This window comes from Lonchura striata, chromosome 2 (assembly GCF_046129695.1).
Source record: "Lonchura striata isolate bLonStr1 chromosome 2, bLonStr1.mat, whole genome shotgun sequence".
Lineage (NCBI taxonomy): Eukaryota > Metazoa > Chordata > Aves > Passeriformes > Estrildidae > Lonchura > Lonchura striata.
The window spans coordinates 64,147,755-64,164,959 of NC_134604.1; the positions used below are offsets into that span (position 1 = coordinate 64,147,755).

At 36.8% G+C, this 17,205-nt stretch overlaps 1 protein-coding gene across 1 annotated transcript in view; it reads right to left on the minus strand.

Moving 5' to 3' along the window:
- COG6 (component of oligomeric golgi complex 6) overlaps nt 1-16,314 on the minus strand; it is a 54,397-nt gene extending 38,083 nt beyond the window's left edge. The window contains exons 1-5 of the mRNA XM_021526614.3: nt 16,163-16,314; nt 15,465-15,608; nt 15,047-15,118; nt 12,286-12,344; nt 1,700-1,811 (exon numbers count right to left, since the gene is read on the minus strand). Coding sequence (XP_021382289.2) covers nt 1,700-1,811; nt 12,286-12,344; nt 15,047-15,118; nt 15,465-15,608; nt 16,163-16,291 — 516 coding nt within the window. The 5' untranslated portion in view covers nt 16,292-16,314. The remainder of the gene's footprint in view (nt 1-1,699; nt 1,812-12,285; nt 12,345-15,046; nt 15,119-15,464; nt 15,609-16,162) is intronic.
- Nucleotides 16,315-17,205: the final 891 nt, after the last annotated feature.

Consider the following 17,205-nt stretch of genomic DNA (forward strand, 5'->3'; position numbering starts at 1 on the left):
CTGAGGACACTGCTATGTATTACATCACTGTCTCCAATTACTGATAGAAACTAAGGAGCAAAATGAAACATTGTAAAGTACAATGATTAAAGTTTGATATTTTTTGTATTCATAAAATGGAGTAACTATTTCTTAAAACAAACAAACAAACATTTGCAATAGACTAGACTAAGATTTTCCAGAACAACCTTTCTCTGTGGAGTAACTCAACAGCAGAAGTGGAAAAAAAAAAAACAACAAAAAAACCAAAGCCTAGCAGACAACTATATATGACTAAAAAGGTTACTCTGTTAATTTCAGAGTGCACATGGAAAGCTAGTAACATTTTGAAACATGACTTCTTATGAAGACATACTTCAAATGCCTTGGAGGAGACCAGCTATTTCAGATACAACTGCTTGTTAGATCTATTGTGATTTGAACGGAGATTGCTCAGGAAAGCAGAGTTTCATTCTGGCTCACATCACATAAAAATAGTCATATTCTAAGTAAAAGAGGCCAGCAATTTAATCTACTGCCTTGCATCAATTGTGTTAAAGACCATGTTTATAAAAACCCAAAGCACTCTTCCTTCGGGATAAAAGAAAATTTTCAAACCACAAGACTGACTAAAGGTGTTTTAAGCACACTGGTTGACTGTCAAAGGGGAAATGCACACACATGTTACTGAGGTCTGCCAACTAAAGCAGAACAACTGCTTTATCTCGGCTACTTCTGCACATTTTTTAGATGAAGTATCAAAAAGACCAGCCCTCGCTGGCTGCAAATCAATCACGCAGTAACTGGCAGAGGGCTGCTGTCATTGTTCCCTGCAATAGGCACTTTCTAGAAACTTGATAAACTAGAATGTTCATGGCAATTGTGGTTCAGAAGCATACAGCAATTACTCAAGTGCACAATTATTTAGTACATTCCATTTATGCTTCCATTAGAACTGTTTATGGTTATCAGTTCCATGTTTTTAATAGTGCTTTAACTGCAAACAGGATGCCTGTGAAAATGAGATAAATCTGGATACCTGCTGATACACTATGTGAAGTTTTCCATGTAACTAGAATAATAAAAAAGTCTATTCGGTATACTCAAGTCTTTCATTATTCAGTTTGCTTCTACTGTAGAACAAGTTTCCTTTCACTGTGCCTTCTTATCCAAACCATAACATATTCCAAAACTTGTTTTGGATGGTGACTGAAGTGAGTCAGCACTTAGTATCTTTAGCAACTAAATAACATAGAGGGAAAGTCTCAGCTTACGTGTCCCAAGTCACTGAATACCTATATACATGAATATGCATACTGAACACACACATGCACAGTGGCAGTACTAGAGAGCTGTAAGATTCTCATTTGCTTTGAGAATCATGAAGTTTTAAAATGTCTTAACTGAAAATTCAGATTTCATAAAGATCTTTTTGAAGTGTAGAACTACATGAGAACTCCTTTGCCTCAAACTAATTACATGAGAGCTCATTTACCTTAAAACTCATTACATAAACTAGAATTTAATGTTGGTTTTCTGTTTCTTTACTTGAATCTTTCATCACACATTTCAAACTCATCAGAAATTCACCGTTCTCTTAAAAGGTACATTCCTCAATAAAAAATTAAATTGCAAACCGAAAAGAGTATCTCATGTACAATTCAGTTGAGCATTTCTACATTTTAGTTCAGGGTGAAGATTTTAATGTTCATTGAGCTACCTCAGTAATTGGCTCATCTTTTGTGCCTCGAAGCAGATTCATTTCATCCGGTGTCAGCTGGAATTTTGCTATGAATGCATCTGCAACTTGTGCTTTCATTTCTAATCTCTGACTGTAATAAAACAAAGTGAAGAGGATATTAGCTTTTTATGCTCATCTCAAAGACTTATTTTTCATATTTATACTTTCAGAAATCCAACCAGCATCAGAAATTGGTATTATTAAATTATAATAGCATATTCTTGCTATCAAACACTTGAGTTGCTTTTTCATGTAAGACTTTCTATTACGCTTACACAGATTATTCAGTAAACACAATGTAGAGGTATTTTTACACATTTGAAAATTACAAAGTTCTTCAAAATAATATTCCTTCCTCATTTGTATCATAAATTATATAATCCAGATATTTTGTGCTTGCACATTTGTAATGCTTGCAGTTATTACCTTTAAAATTCACTAAGGACAGAAAAAGCCTATAGCATTTACAAAGTACAAAAGTAATCTTAGATTATTCTACTTTTCTGCAGACCAGATCCATTTCTTTTTAACACCATACAGTTGGGATATCAATTTACTAATGTCACAAGCAATCAAAATGCAATGGCTAATTCTCTTGTTCCTGAAATAAACACAGCCAGGATACAATATGCAAACACCATCTCATGGGCAGCATTTTCCTGCACAGGTTTTGTCACACGTCTTACAAGCACAGAAGGGCCCAAATGGAATGGACTGGGATTTTTGTAGCAACAGAAAATTTGCCCCAACTGTGGTTTGAGCACACAGTATTCCAGAAAATAAAGACTATTTTTTCAGGACATTGAGAAGGCATTAATTAATTATTTGCAGAAGAATGAAGCTCAATTCCTTTAAGAGCATTTCATCTTACAGTGTGATATAATTACTACAAGACAAATACATTGTTATAAGAGGATGGTAAGACAGACAAGTATACTTCTGTATAATTAAATTTCCTTGAAAGATCAAAGCTTGAAAAGTAAGCTTTCATTTATTTACCCCTTCTCTACTATCCAACTAGTGTCTGAACTTCATTCAGCTACTAATTATGGAAAAGAGACTTCCATTCTGTAGACATGGATGACTTTCCTGCCCTGCAGTTCCACAAACTCTTTTATAGATCAGATTAAATGTTTTGCAATTATCAATGCTCTAGCACATTGAACAATGAGAGGGAAAGCAATATAAAATCCAATAGTACTTTAACAGTGAAATCTATGAAGATCAAAGGGAAAAGTAAGCCAATACTTCAAAGTTACACAGCAGACACATAATCAAAAAGGAAAACCAAAAACTCATATGCTTTAATACCACATTGTGAATTGCTAATTCAGGTTTCACTGGGGTCCTGGGCAAATATAATTATTTTATCTTTACATTGATTTTAAGCATTGCAAAACTGTCAAAGTATTTAATTTTCTCTAAGTAAATGCTACAATTCCAAATTTTGCGTCTCCATGAAGTCAAATGTTTCTCAGGAAAGGGACAAGAGTGATGGAGAATGATTTTAACCACGTATACAGGCAGATGCATCCATGAAAAATCCTGGCACTTTCCAACACAATGGAAGGGGAATGGAACAATGCTGTTTTGAACAAATTCAGTAAATTTTAAGCAGGAAGATTTATGTGGTGAAATCTGAAGAGAGCAAGTCATGCTGTAAGAGGCAAAAAGACAAGTGTTCTACAAAACACAAGAAACAAACAAGAAGATACTAACAAAAGAGTATTTCAAAATCAATATTAGGCCTGTGAGAGACATTCTAAGGATAACTATGAAATTCTCACAACACAGATTAAAGATGGGGCGGGTCTGCTCTGCACTAATATACTCACTGCAGTGATGTGTAAGCCATGCTATTCAGACTGTCTCAGCCATCCCTGCTCATCCCTAACCTGTACTGACCTACCCACTGCGCCAGGACAATTGTTCACAGCATCATGTAGTGAATTAGATCAGGGAACAAATCTGGCAGGAAAAAAATCCAGAAATTCTTACTTCTTGGAGGTGGAGATTACCATCAAACTGAATCCTTGCAGATTCAGTTTACCACAGCCTGTGCTACAGGACTGGAGTGCACCAGCACCAGGAGCTGTCACAGGCAAGAGGCATTGACTTCACTGCTGCTATGAAACTCTCATGAAAACTACACTTCAGAACTCCTCTGGGGCATAAGAAGAGCTCATTTCAATTGTCAGTTATGACTACTACTAGTAGTAATCAAAATTGTAAATATTATGACCCAAGAAAACCCTAGAGGCATCAAGACAACTACTCAAATTGAAAATCAGCCAGGGACATTTAAAATTTAACACAGTGATGCTGCTTTCAACAAAGCATTCCTGTTTCACACTTTTTGCTGAGCAACTCTTAATGCCTCAACATCACCACCACTGTATTTGGTTTAAACAACAGAAAATGTAAATTAGTGAATTAACTTCAGTAGTTGCTCTGAGTCTCTCTTCTTGGGATGTCTCAATTGAATATAAATCCACAAAGCTGAAAAGAGACTGGATTATCCCTCCCTTTAGGTAAGAGAAGGAAAGTATCAAAGAGATAAGAAAAGGCAAATACAAGGCCTTCTTTGGGTTCAACTGAAACAAATCTTCAACAAAGAGAGGAGCAGATAGGATGCTGAGAAACTCTTCTATTCTTTAAGCCTGTGTATCTCCTGAGTGCATAAACTTTAAGGTGCTCTTATAGAAGATCTCAATTTATTATTATCTTCTGTTCTTCAGATTTTTTGAATGTATACTTCCACCAAACTGGGGGTGGGAAGAAGTCTGATTTTAAGAAGTGTAGTATATTTGGCATAATGGTTTTCTCAGTTTTCCGGTAGAAGTAGGCTTGTGGTAGAACAAGGAACAGGGTCAGGAACTGTACAAACAGCATGCTCATGAGTCAGTCCTGAAACTCTGTGCCCTGTTTCACTCCTTTATAAAAAAAAGATTAATCTTGCTAATCCGTATCTCTCCTTCTGCAAGTCTTCACTCTTCACAGTCCTCCCTCCATTTGTGCTGCTCTGGAGAACAAGTTTTGATCAAACTGCGCTTTAAAGCCATTCCCATCTTTGCCTGTGTCTTGGGCTAAGGCCTGGCATAACTGCACACTGATGGACTCTGTGCACTCCCGATAATTAAATTTTAATATAGAGTCAATACGTTAAATTCAAGCACACTGGGCAAGCTAAGCTTCACAATGTACTCAGAAAATAACCTTAAGGTGGCAGCAATGTTTCATTCACTTTTCTCAAGATAGTGACTGGAAAGTGGTGACAAACATCTTTCCTAAACAAAAGCATGTGTCTGAATTTTGATAAAGCTGTTTCTGTTGGCATTTTTACAAAGCACACAAGATTTCAAAGAGCTACTCCCTTTCAGAACCAAGGTTATCCAGTTCTGCTTGAGATGACTGTGAAAGTTACCTTCATTATCAATCTGCACAAGAGAGAGACCCTATATCCTAGATGATGGATCAGGAACAAAATATGTAAATTGTACATACCTTTGATTTTTGCCTGGCAGTGTACAGTGTTACTGAGACCAATACACTCAGATCTGTATTCAGTTTTTTTCTATATATATTTATTTATGTATTTATTTCTCAGATACAAGCTAATGGGTATTTAGAATTTAATCTATATTACTAAGGCAGGGCAATGGATTAAAACGTCACTCAAGTTTGCTACAATCATTTCACTACAGTAAGTGCCTAACAAAACACAATGAAGGTAACAATAAAAGCCAGTGTAAGGCTGTCTTACATATAACCCACAGTAGTCAGTACCTGTGTGCAGTCACTAGACATGTCAAGACCCACTGGCCTTTCTGTAGATATAATTTCTAAATTCTAAGCAGTGCAGTACAGCTCAGGAAAGGCCCTACCATGTTGTTATCCCAATATTTTTTTCTTTTAGCACAGTTAATCCTGCATAAATAAATGAAACTAACAGCTTATGGGAACCCTGCATTGATGCAAAAGGGGAAGTGCCAAGTGTTGTTAGAATTTAGAACTTGGGCAAAGGATGGGATTCCAACAAAGAGCAATTTTCCCAGTTTTAATTGTTACCAGGGAGACAGAATTCTTTCGCAAGGGAACTCAAGAGGCTGGGAAAACTATGCACTTCATGCACTTTTCCCTTGAACCAAATACAAATGTGCACTGTTTATTAGGATTATCACCTAGACAGCTCAAAAATGAGGTGGAGAAGAAGCAGACTTTTCCAAAGCTTCTTGCCACCACGTACAGCATAAAAATCTGCTAGTTTCTTCTACTTAGGATGAATCACAGCAGTCATTCTGAAATTACTTTCAATTTGTGGTACTGAGGATTCAACACATTTTTAAAGCCTCAGGACAATGGAGTATTTCTAACTCATAAGTAAATAACAATCATCTTTAACAGACTTGTATAAAGCTGCAAAATTATTCTTGTGTCATGTGAAAGGCAAATATACAAGATAATGTAACAAAACAGTTACAAACAAGCATTAGAAAACCGTTCTTAAGACTAAGTAGAGGTGCATTTGTAAATGCTGAGAACAAATGTTTTGTTCTGCATTTTATCCATCAAACACATCTCTTACTGAAGCAGAACTGAAATACTGTGAGGACATATTCAGTGACCCATTCCATCATTATGAATTATTATGAAATGTTCCCCTTACTTAAAAAATAGGAAGACATAAAAACCCCAGTGAATTGTCCAGTGTTTCCAGGATACAAGAAAACAGCAATAATAGTAAAGAAGGCTTTAGTGAGACCTCATCTGCAAAACACATCACAATCCTGATCATCTGTGTCCAAGAACAATGGATTCCCATTAGACCACAGCTAGCAGGATGATCATGGAAATGGAAAAACTGATTTATCACAGGAGATGAAGGCAGCTCTTAGTACAAAGGACAAGATGAGAAAACAGTCAATTTGTATCAAATAATTTGGTTGTAAATGAGGGGAAGGCTTTTCCAGGAAAGAATGAGCTTTTGGGGTAAGCATTCCACAAACAGCAACACACACAACATGTAAAAATAATGCACTGGTTATGTGTTGAACAGTTGATGAGTTTACCAAAGTCATCATGCAAATAACAGGTGGCAGCAGGAGAGTGGACTTGAGCTTAGAATGTCTCTCTCATCTGTAATACCTAGCTGGAGACAGATAGCCTGCAATGCTGCATCCTTGCCATCTCATACATTTGGTGATAAAAATAAACGGGAAAAATTTAGAAGGTTAAATCTAAGCAATAATTCTAAACTGAAATGATTAAAATCTAACCAAACACTAGAATAAAAAAGTTTATATGTAAATAAATTCAAGAAATTAAACCATTTTCTACTTTTACACTGGTAAGGCTTCCTCTAAATATGATGCATATGGATCTACGGAATATTTCTGACAAAATTTTCATATGCAGAGCTCTGCAAAAATCATGTGATATAAACAGATATAGATATGCAAATATGGTAAATCAGTGTTTGGAGATGGTTAAGATCCATGATCCATGGTTTCTGAGTTATTCACAGAGATTAAATTTAAAATGAGTGTGTTTCCAATGAACACATTCTTTTCCATCTTTTAGAGATGTGCTATTTGATATTTCCATATCAAACAGACTGGTATCTTCAGTTTATCTTTCATAAAATCTGATATAAATTACTTGAAAGGGGCTTGCTTAGTCTAACTCCAAGTTTGTAATCAAATTCAACAACGTTGCCAAAGACATGGAAATTACACACTGTTCTCTACATCCACCTGGAATAAAATCAAAACAAATGAGCTTAAGCTGCAGCAAAAGAAGAACTAAATCATATAGTCAGAAAACAATAAAACCAAAATCTATTTCCAGTGAAGACTGCAGGCTCTCTGGCCCTTCTATTCCTGGGCTTTTCTTCTCAGAGCAGATCAGACAAACATCAGTCAGAAATGGTAGCATGTAAGCCATTTTGCACTTCTGGTGAATGTTTATCAACCTAAAACCATGCCTCATTTCATACTGACCAAGAGTACTTCATGTCTCAACACAATTGCCATGATGAAATGCTACCAAGAAAATAAGGCTTTGCATGTTCTCTGCTGGTCATGGCTGGAATGCGACAAGTTAGTTTTGTTTTTTTTTCTTTCAGAGACATTTTAGTTAGTTTTATTCCTCTGCTACATCTTGTCACCTATGCTTTACTTTGCTACAAATCAGGATAGAAAATGGGCCTCAGAATTTCAAGTCTTAACTCTGTCCCACATGGAATTATAATTCAGTTTAGATAAACACTGCTTTTGCTCATGAAGCACATGCATGGGAATAAATGTAAATACATGTTTTAAAAGGTTAACACATGAAATACATCTCATCAATGCAAACTAGCAGATCACCACTTTTCTTAGCACCGGCCGAGAAAAGAAAACCTCTCTAACCCGCTACAAATAGTGCTGAACTTCCTGCATAACTTCCAAATTGACTATGACAAAAAAGATATTTGTTAGAAAAGGAAAAAAGCACCACCAAGAGACAAGGAAGAGAGATCAGTAGTGCAGCATACTGAAGCAGATGTTCACTTAGAAACATTTTTCCTAGGACTTCTAAGCTTGTATTGAACACAGAGGTGACAGTCAAATAACTGACTAAATTCCAATAATCAAACAAGTGTTTGTTATTTTAAAATAATAAACAGGTGTTTTGTTATTTTTTAAATAAAGATCAAGTCTGAATGCAATCTGATTCAATTAAAACAAACTGAAGTACACACATTCCTGTCTGGGAATCATATTTAATGTTATTTTAAAAAGTAAAACAATCCCAGAGCTATGTAAATGGTTTTTTTCTTTGTAACTGATGTAACTAACAATGATTCTGACACAAAAATACAAATTTCACTGTGTTTAAGAACATAAGTAAGAGAGTGTAGCAAAACAAGATAGCCTGTAAAGGTATTCAAGTGCATAATCTCCACAAAAGTTCTGAACCAGTAGCCTCAAGAATATCTGAGCCATTTACATTCTTTTGGAACAGTTTTCAGAGTATTGTGGTTTTTACTTCTAGAACACTAGTTCTAGCCCTCAAAAACTTTTGCATTTCTGCAGACTTATTTTCAGTTAAGCCCCTGAGCATATACATACACTTACAAAACTGCTCTTACTTAATTTTATAAGAGCTAATATTGCAAGTATTACCTTCTAGTCTCCTCAATTGTTATATTGATGACTGTAGCTTGTGGGTAACCTCAAAAACAGCACAACATCTAACTATTAAGTGGCTGGTAGAATTACTATGAAGACAGGCTTCCAGCATTCTGCATAGAGTATTTGGAACTAAACAAGTTATTTCTCTGGTGTGGGAATTACTGAGGTCTGGGATGCTTGTCCCCTATGCAAGGTGAAGTAGTTCAGTATTGCAAGTAACTTTTTAGCCTCACACAAAAAAAACCCAACAAAATCCAAACCAAACACACCAACAAAAATAAACAAAACCACCAAAACCAAACAAAAAACTCCAACAAAACTGGAGTCAAGTATAACAAGAGAACCAGAGAACTAACAAGGAAGAGGAAGCTATTATTAAAATCTCACTTCAAGGAGCAAGATCCTCTATCAGCCTACTAGCTATAGCAATTAAACAAACCCACAACTTTTAAAGCACAACAGATGATCATTATTAGAAAACAAAGCTCCTCATTACTATACATAAAAAACCTAATGTAACATAATATTAGTGTGCTCAAGTAGAAGTATACAAATCTACTGAAGATAACTGAAATACAAGTGAATTTAATTAACCAGAAATTGTCTAAATTAACTAACTCAGTTTTTCTTTATTATAGAAATTTGTTATTAAATACATTAAAATGAACACTCTATTCAAGACTATATGTTACTGAGAAGCAATAACAACCTTTTGTTATGAAGATATGGGTTGGATGTCTGAACTACTTTATTTCACACTACATGGTTCAATTAAGTCTCAGTTTTAAAGGAAAAAGGAAAAAAATCATCCTAGTTCCTATGCTAAACAGATAAAATAATTTAAATAGTGTGAAGGAAAACTGTTTCTGATGCACACCAGTTTTAACTAGACTTCACAGAAGAAATAAATTCGGAATAAGCAACCTAACTGACCAAGGCAATGCACCAACTCTGACATATTAGCAAATATAAAAATGCAATTGCATTAATTACTTTTAAAATTTCTTATCTAAAAAAGAGCCTACATTTAGGATTTATGCCAAAGCAGGTCTAAAGCTCACAAACTAACAAAAAAAAAAAAAAAAGAAAAAAAAAAAGCTGCAAAGCAAAAACCCAATAATGGGTTTTTAACCTAAATCTGAGACAAACATCTGATTTTCTATCCCAGATATTTACCCAGATATCTTAAATTCACATATTTCACCAATAAAGCAAGTGCCAATGCACTCATCAGGACTACCTACAGGGAACTTCAGGTGAGCAGCTCTACCTTCACACCACAAACCTGTGAGACTTCAATAACCAACAAGAGTTCAGGTAAGAAGCTTTGAAAACTGAAAACCATCTTGAACTACAACTAATTATATAGATAATACAATGATGAAACTACTTAGTATTAAAAACCTAGTACCCACACAGAATCACTGAGACAGCGATTCCTTTTCAAGTACAGCAAAAGCAAAAAAAGGAAAATAATCTAAATCCCTAGTTAACATTAATACCTGAAATGCATCTGAAAGTTTACAGTCTCCTTCAGTTTCAGATCATCTAATAAAATTGTACCATTTTTCCAGCTACAAGAACAAGGTCAGCTAAAGTAAGTCACATAAATGCTAAGCCTAGTAGAACATAATAGAACAGGTCCAGTTTTCATCTCTGCATTTCAACCAGACAGCATTTTGGGACAACCCTCAGAGGACAGAGAAACCATGTCCTTCCAGCTTCACCACTTACTAATTTGCTGGCTGAAAAAGGTCACATTAAGTTGAAGGCATCATCAATTTAGGACTGTACTTTTTCAGAGGTAAGATTTCAGGTGTTCAAGAATCCCCTAATATCTGGCTGCAGATGCCTCTTCACATGCCTGATGTAAACCAAAGGAACGCATCAGAACAAACAGTCCTTTAACAAGTTAGAAGAACAAATGACTAAAATGTCCCAAATGGAACCAAACAGTCCTCACAATTTTTTATATCTTTCAGCAGGGAAAAATTCAACTTTGCTAATAAATGGTATTATGAATCTTCCATGACTATCAGACTGTAAAAGTCACAAGTAATCTCTGGCTTCTGCTCATGGGTACTTCATGGTATACTTAAAAAATAAACTTCCAAACTTTTTCCAACATGTGCACTCTGAGGTCATACAGACCCTTAGAAGGACAGACTACTGCCTAAACATTTTTCCTCTTCACACTAGGGGGATGTTCTGTCTTTTAAAGGAATTATCAGAAAGTATTTTAAGTAAACTATAATGCAAGAAAGGACTATATTGTGGAGGTACTGATGTACAGTCTGCATAATCTCCTTTAATGGAATTTAAGGCCAACTAGACACACACCACTTGGGACTGGTCTTGGTGTAGATTCTGCTTCAGAACCAGAAATCAAGGCAGCTTTCCCTGTCTTGAGACTACAAAATATATGACCACTTCTCTGTTCTACTACTTTACATACACGTATTCAAAATTATGTATTTTCTAAGACTTCTGCTCACTTACTTGAAGTGTCTTTACCAAATCTTTCACTTTATATGAAACAGCATTGCATTTTACGCAGTTATTCTACATTCAATGTTTAAAATATGTACAGATTTTCAATTGAAGCTCATATCATAAAACCTATTGATTTTGAAAGCTCACCGAGAGAAATCCAAAACCATAATTTCTACTAGAAGCTTACTGCTGCAAAATAATTATTTCTAATCTCAAGTGAACTGTATATAATTTTCTGAAGAAAGCTCACTAAGCAAGGGGATTCATTCTTCTACACCGAGAAAACCTGAAGCTATAAAACCATACATCCTAGCCATAAAAACAATAAAGACTGCTTAAATCTGTCATTGGCTATTATCCCCTTCTCAGGAATAAAAATACTGAAAAGCGAAAAATACAATTTTTTATTCTTCCACAGGAGGCTGGAGAGCCAATGGAAAAAGTGGTCTGTGCTAGGCCATTAAACAGCACTCCTGTATTTTACAGTCAGCTTTACATATGGCAGAGTAGGTTAGGATCCAACTTTGCATTCCCTCATACAGCCCCTGAAAAAGAGAGATTTCCACTGGATATGAAGCATTAATAACAAGAAGCTTGTCAAACTGATGAGAAATTGAGGTGGTCCATATCTGTTAAGAAACAATATAACTTACATTATCAACAGACTTTAGGCAAAGCACATCCATATTTAGCATATGCTACCACTATAAATGATTGTTTTTCCTAAAAAGCCAATTTTTATTGAAACAAACACTAACGCACATTCTTACCTTTTTGGATAATTTAGCAATAAGCTAAGAGTACAACTGAGCTAAAAACATATACAGTATTGAAAAAATCCCAAAGTCATAAATCAAAGTGTCAGAGTCTATCAAATAAATAAGATAGTATACATACTTTTCTGCCTGGAGTTTTGTGGTTTTTACAATCAAATCCTGAGTTTGTTCCTTTGCTGCCTAGAATACAATTAGAATTGTTAAGCATGTTTAAAAAACAAACATATCATTTGTATTAAACAATCTTTAAAATAGGTAATATTTTTGAAGCTGAGTATAAGCAATTTAAAGACTATATTCTGAAATAAAAGACCTTCTTGAAACAATGATTCTAGTATTCTAACTTAGGAAATTCAACACAGCCCTAAATATTGAGTGATTGCATTGCAAGGGAATCCATGCAGAAACAACTTTGCATCAGACAGCAACTGCATAACTAAAAGGATTACTGCAACTGAGTCTAAAGAGTTCTGGAACTTATTGCTCTGTGAAAAGCTAAAAGACAGCTGGATTTTTTTGGCTTCACACTGGATGCCAGTGATCCCTTATGCAGAAAAACTGTGATGACTTAACAAAATAAAAATTCTAAAATCAAAATGTGTTCTGTATAGAATAATACTGCAAGCGAAGAGGTGGAAATGGCAATAAAGACAGTCTGTGAATAATTTCAGTACTGTATTATAGCCAAATTACAGCTTGCCAAATTGAAGATGCCAGTCTTGAGACCCATGAGTACAAAAGTAGATTGATTTCAGCCTATCTGCCACTACATTAGTTACAACAGAAAAGCAGTAAAGGTACAGGAATGCTTTGAAAGGTGAAAATAGGACTGTAACAATTCACGTCCAACTTAATTGCAAATTTCAATAAACAATAAAGAGGAAATTTCCTTCCTGTCCAGTTCTTTCTGGGCAGAAGTACTGACTATCACGAACAATGCTAACAGTAGGACAGCAGAAAAGAATGAAAACCATTTTTTCTGAATCTAGCTAGATATACCAGGAAGCCTGATTTTACATATGTGTATTCAAGTACATGCCAGATATTGTCATTATTATACATATGAAATATAGGAGCTTACATCGCACCTAACAAGGTGCCAGACATGCTAGAAAAATCAGAAAGTTGGTATTTGATGTATCATTGTATATCCAAAACAGAAATACTGTTCTCTTTCTCCCCGCCTCTGTATATTAGTTACCAATTTCATTATACTTCAACCCTACTGAATTCCATTTTAGCACTTGCTCCTTCTTTCAGCCACTATATTTATCTAAAATCAGATGTGACAATATATCATTATTTGGATCAGATGGTACTACAAACTTACAAAATAACAGAGCTAAAAAGCTTTTTGGCTTATCCAAATATATTCCCTTTCACCTCCTGCATTTGTTCTGCTTTCTTCATATACTGCTCTCTTTGCACACTTTTCTGCATTATATGCCCCAAATCCTCCTCTTTGTATCTATTTGCTCTATTTAGCTCATTTTTGTCTTATGCGGATTGAACACATGCCTGCAAGTCTTCCTGTCCTACTACAGATAAAGCACCAGAGTATTGCACAATTGAGATCTCATTCATGAGCTTATTAACTCTATTCATACGAAGAAAATATGGATTGAATCAAGACAAGTTATGAGTTCTGCAGGCTCTAGAGGAAACCTCCTGTGGGGCACAGAACAAAACTACCTACTGACTTCAACAGTAAAAGAAATCTCTGCAGGGTGGCTCTACTCTGGGAAAAGAAAAAAAAAATATCACAGACGACAGTTACAGTTCATGATCTAAAGACAGAAAAGAGCAAAAATCTGCATGGACACTTGACTCATTTCCACATCTAAAGAGTTTAGTCTAACAGTTCCTGAACTGCACTAGGGAATATATCCACGTTAACAATGTTCAAAGAGATCTGAGACCTCCGAGGTGCATTACCCAGTTCCTTCCAAAACTGAAAATTAAGTACTGCAGTTGGCTGCACTGTACGCTCACATTTTTTAGTACAAGTTCATCAAGCTACAAGCATTTGTACAATGACTGTGAAACCTATTTATCTAAGTAGGAGGGCATTTAATATCCCCCCCACCCCCACATATGAGGAGGAAAACAAGTGCTTTCACAGGACTTTTTGGTGAAGAATTCTTATTCACATACTATAACTTATGTGCTGTATTTGGAACAGATTTGTTCTGGCAAAACATCTACACTTCAGCATCCATAAGCCATTTATATGCATCACTGCACTGAATTTTGAACCTGTACCCTAAAACCAAGCCAGATTTAGTAATGCACCATAAAACACAAACTTCCTACACTCCCCAGCCCTGCCAGAAATATTACAGATTCAGGATTAACGTGAAACAGAATTGGTTTTGTTGCATATCAGCATTCTGAGACAATGTTAAGAAACAAAACCAATAAACTGAAGATGCACATCAGATTTGTCTCCCTCTTTGAATCACCAGATACTTTCCTATGAATATACTTGAGGTATTTATATGGACACATAACTCAAGAGATACAGTCAATACAAAAGCCATTTTAAATGGAAATACACAAATTAACCCTTAAATCTCACACACATCCAATCTAATAAAATCTTTTCTCTCCTCTGACATACACATGGATATCACATTGCTATTATGAAAATAGGTATATGGCTGCATTTTGAACTGCAATTTGGAAGAAATTAAAATTACTTCCTTGATACGTTTTCTAAACAAGTAATAAGCATATTAATATCCTAAAGTAACATAACGTGCATACCATGGAAACATCTTGCTGCTGCTCTTAATCCTCAAAAATAACTCTTCATTATTTTAAAAGAATGTAGTCACACCTCAAAAGGAAAAATATTAAAGGCACCTCCATTTATATATTACCTTCAAACGACTGGACATGTCTTCACAGCAGCTGCTCATTGCTTGCACATCTTCATTTATACTCTCAAGTTCCTAAGTAAGTCAAATAACAGTAACTGTGTTTTTAATCAGAAATGCTGTGTCCAGGCCCAGCTTCCCACCACAATTAGATGCCCCAGTTACAAGGAACATCGTTGCTCTAGGCTGCCTGCTAGTCAGTGCAGAGTAATGCACCTCTAAACATCAAGATTCACTCAGGACTTGGATCTGTTTGAAACATCCAATGCAACATTTCTAACGAATGAAACAATTTTACTGTAAAAGTATATCTGTCCTGGAAAGTTAAAATCTCTTTTAATCTTTTTTTTTCCTTTTTTTAAACTTTAAATCATGCAGCAGTTCTCTTGCAAAATAGCTAGTCATGCTACAAAAACATTACCTCTTTCACTTGCTTGAATATGTGCACAAATTCTTCATTTATGGCCAAGCTCCGTCGTTCAATGTCTCCACGCAGGTTCCTTCGGGTGCGCAAACTATTCTCCACAAAAAAGGTCGAGAGAGCCTTGAGTGCTTCCAGCATTTCCTAGAAAATAAAAAAGGCCTTCAGTTTGCATGCAGTTACAAAGAAGCAGGTTAAACAGTCTGTACCCACCCCAAGTTCATGGTCTTATTAAAAATAAAGCAGACCTAATAAATGGTTTTCGAGAAAAAGCCACCTTAACACACTCCACATCAGTTGGCAAACAACTAAAATCATTGCTGAGCCTTTCTTCTTCTAGCAGAAAACTTTGTCCACAATTTTGCAGCAGCTTTAACCAATAAGACTACTTTCTGTAAATGAATGACCTATCCAATGCAAGAACACATTTAAATTACAAAACGCCTGAAAAGCGCCCTTCCGAGGCAAGTGATACAAACCTCCCTACGATCTGAAGGGATAAAACAGGAGCGTGGCATGTTGCTGGAGAAGCGAAAGCTGATTTTATGTGTAACTAATGCAGCACAGGCCCGCCCGCAGCTCCGCAGCGGAACTGAGCCTACGGCAGGACTCGCCCCCCGCCGCGAAGCCTGCCGGGGCCCGCGGCCCCTGACGGCTCATCCGGGCCCCGCCCGTCCCGCCGCCGCCGCCCGACCCACCTTGTCATTGTCCAGGCGCGTCTCCAGGATCTTGTTGAGCTTGCGGGACAGCGGGTTGGTGCCGGGAGCAGCCGGGAGCCCCGGGGCGGGGGCGGCGGGCGGCGGCGGCGGCGCGGCGGTGTCGGCCATGGCTGCGGCCCTGCCCGGCCCTGCCCGGCCGCAGCGGCGCCCCGCGGAGCGGCTCGGGCGGAAACGCGCTGCGAGCATTTGGTTCCGGCCTAGCGCAGGCCGGCTGTAGAGCCGGGCCTCTCCTGGTGCAAGGTGGCGTCGCGCTTTTTCTGTTCATTTCTTTGTTTGGTTTTACTGATGGATCAAAAATACATAAAATTGAAATATTAATAATTAAAAAATATTTACTCACTAAATAAAGGATTTTGAGTGGATGATAGAGGGTTCACTTCATGAGAGCAGATAGCTGTATTTATTTCACAAAACAAATGCTTTAATTGTGAGCACAGCTAGAAAGGAAAAAAATAAATGAGATCTCTGTTGTATAAGTTGACAGCAGTGACTTATACAATACATATGTGTCAAAATGAGGAGGTTGTCTTGTTTCTGCTGTGCATTTATTGACACAGAGGTGACCTCCCAAGGTCTCCTCACAACTCCAGAGCACAAAATCAGAGTCAATTGAGCTGAAGAAGATCTCTGAGATGATCGAGTCCAACCTATGACCTGACAGCACCATGTCAACCAGCCCACAGCACTGAGTGCCGCATGCAGTTGTTCATTAAACACCTCCAGGGACAGTGACTCCACCACCTCCCTGGGCAGCCCATTCCAGTGCCCAATGACCCTCTCCACAAAGAAATTCCTCCTAATGTCCAACCTAAACCTCCCCTGCTGCAGCTTAAGACCATGACCTCTTGTATTGTCACTTGTCCCATCTGAAATGCTGAGGTGCAGCAGAGGATTTCTGTGGGCTTTTCCAAAGGACAGAAAGCAGGCACACAGATAAAGGCAAGAAGCCATGAAGAGAGGATAAGAAGACACAGGTTATAAGAACAGGTTCCACCATGGTATTAGCTGTGAAAACAGCACCA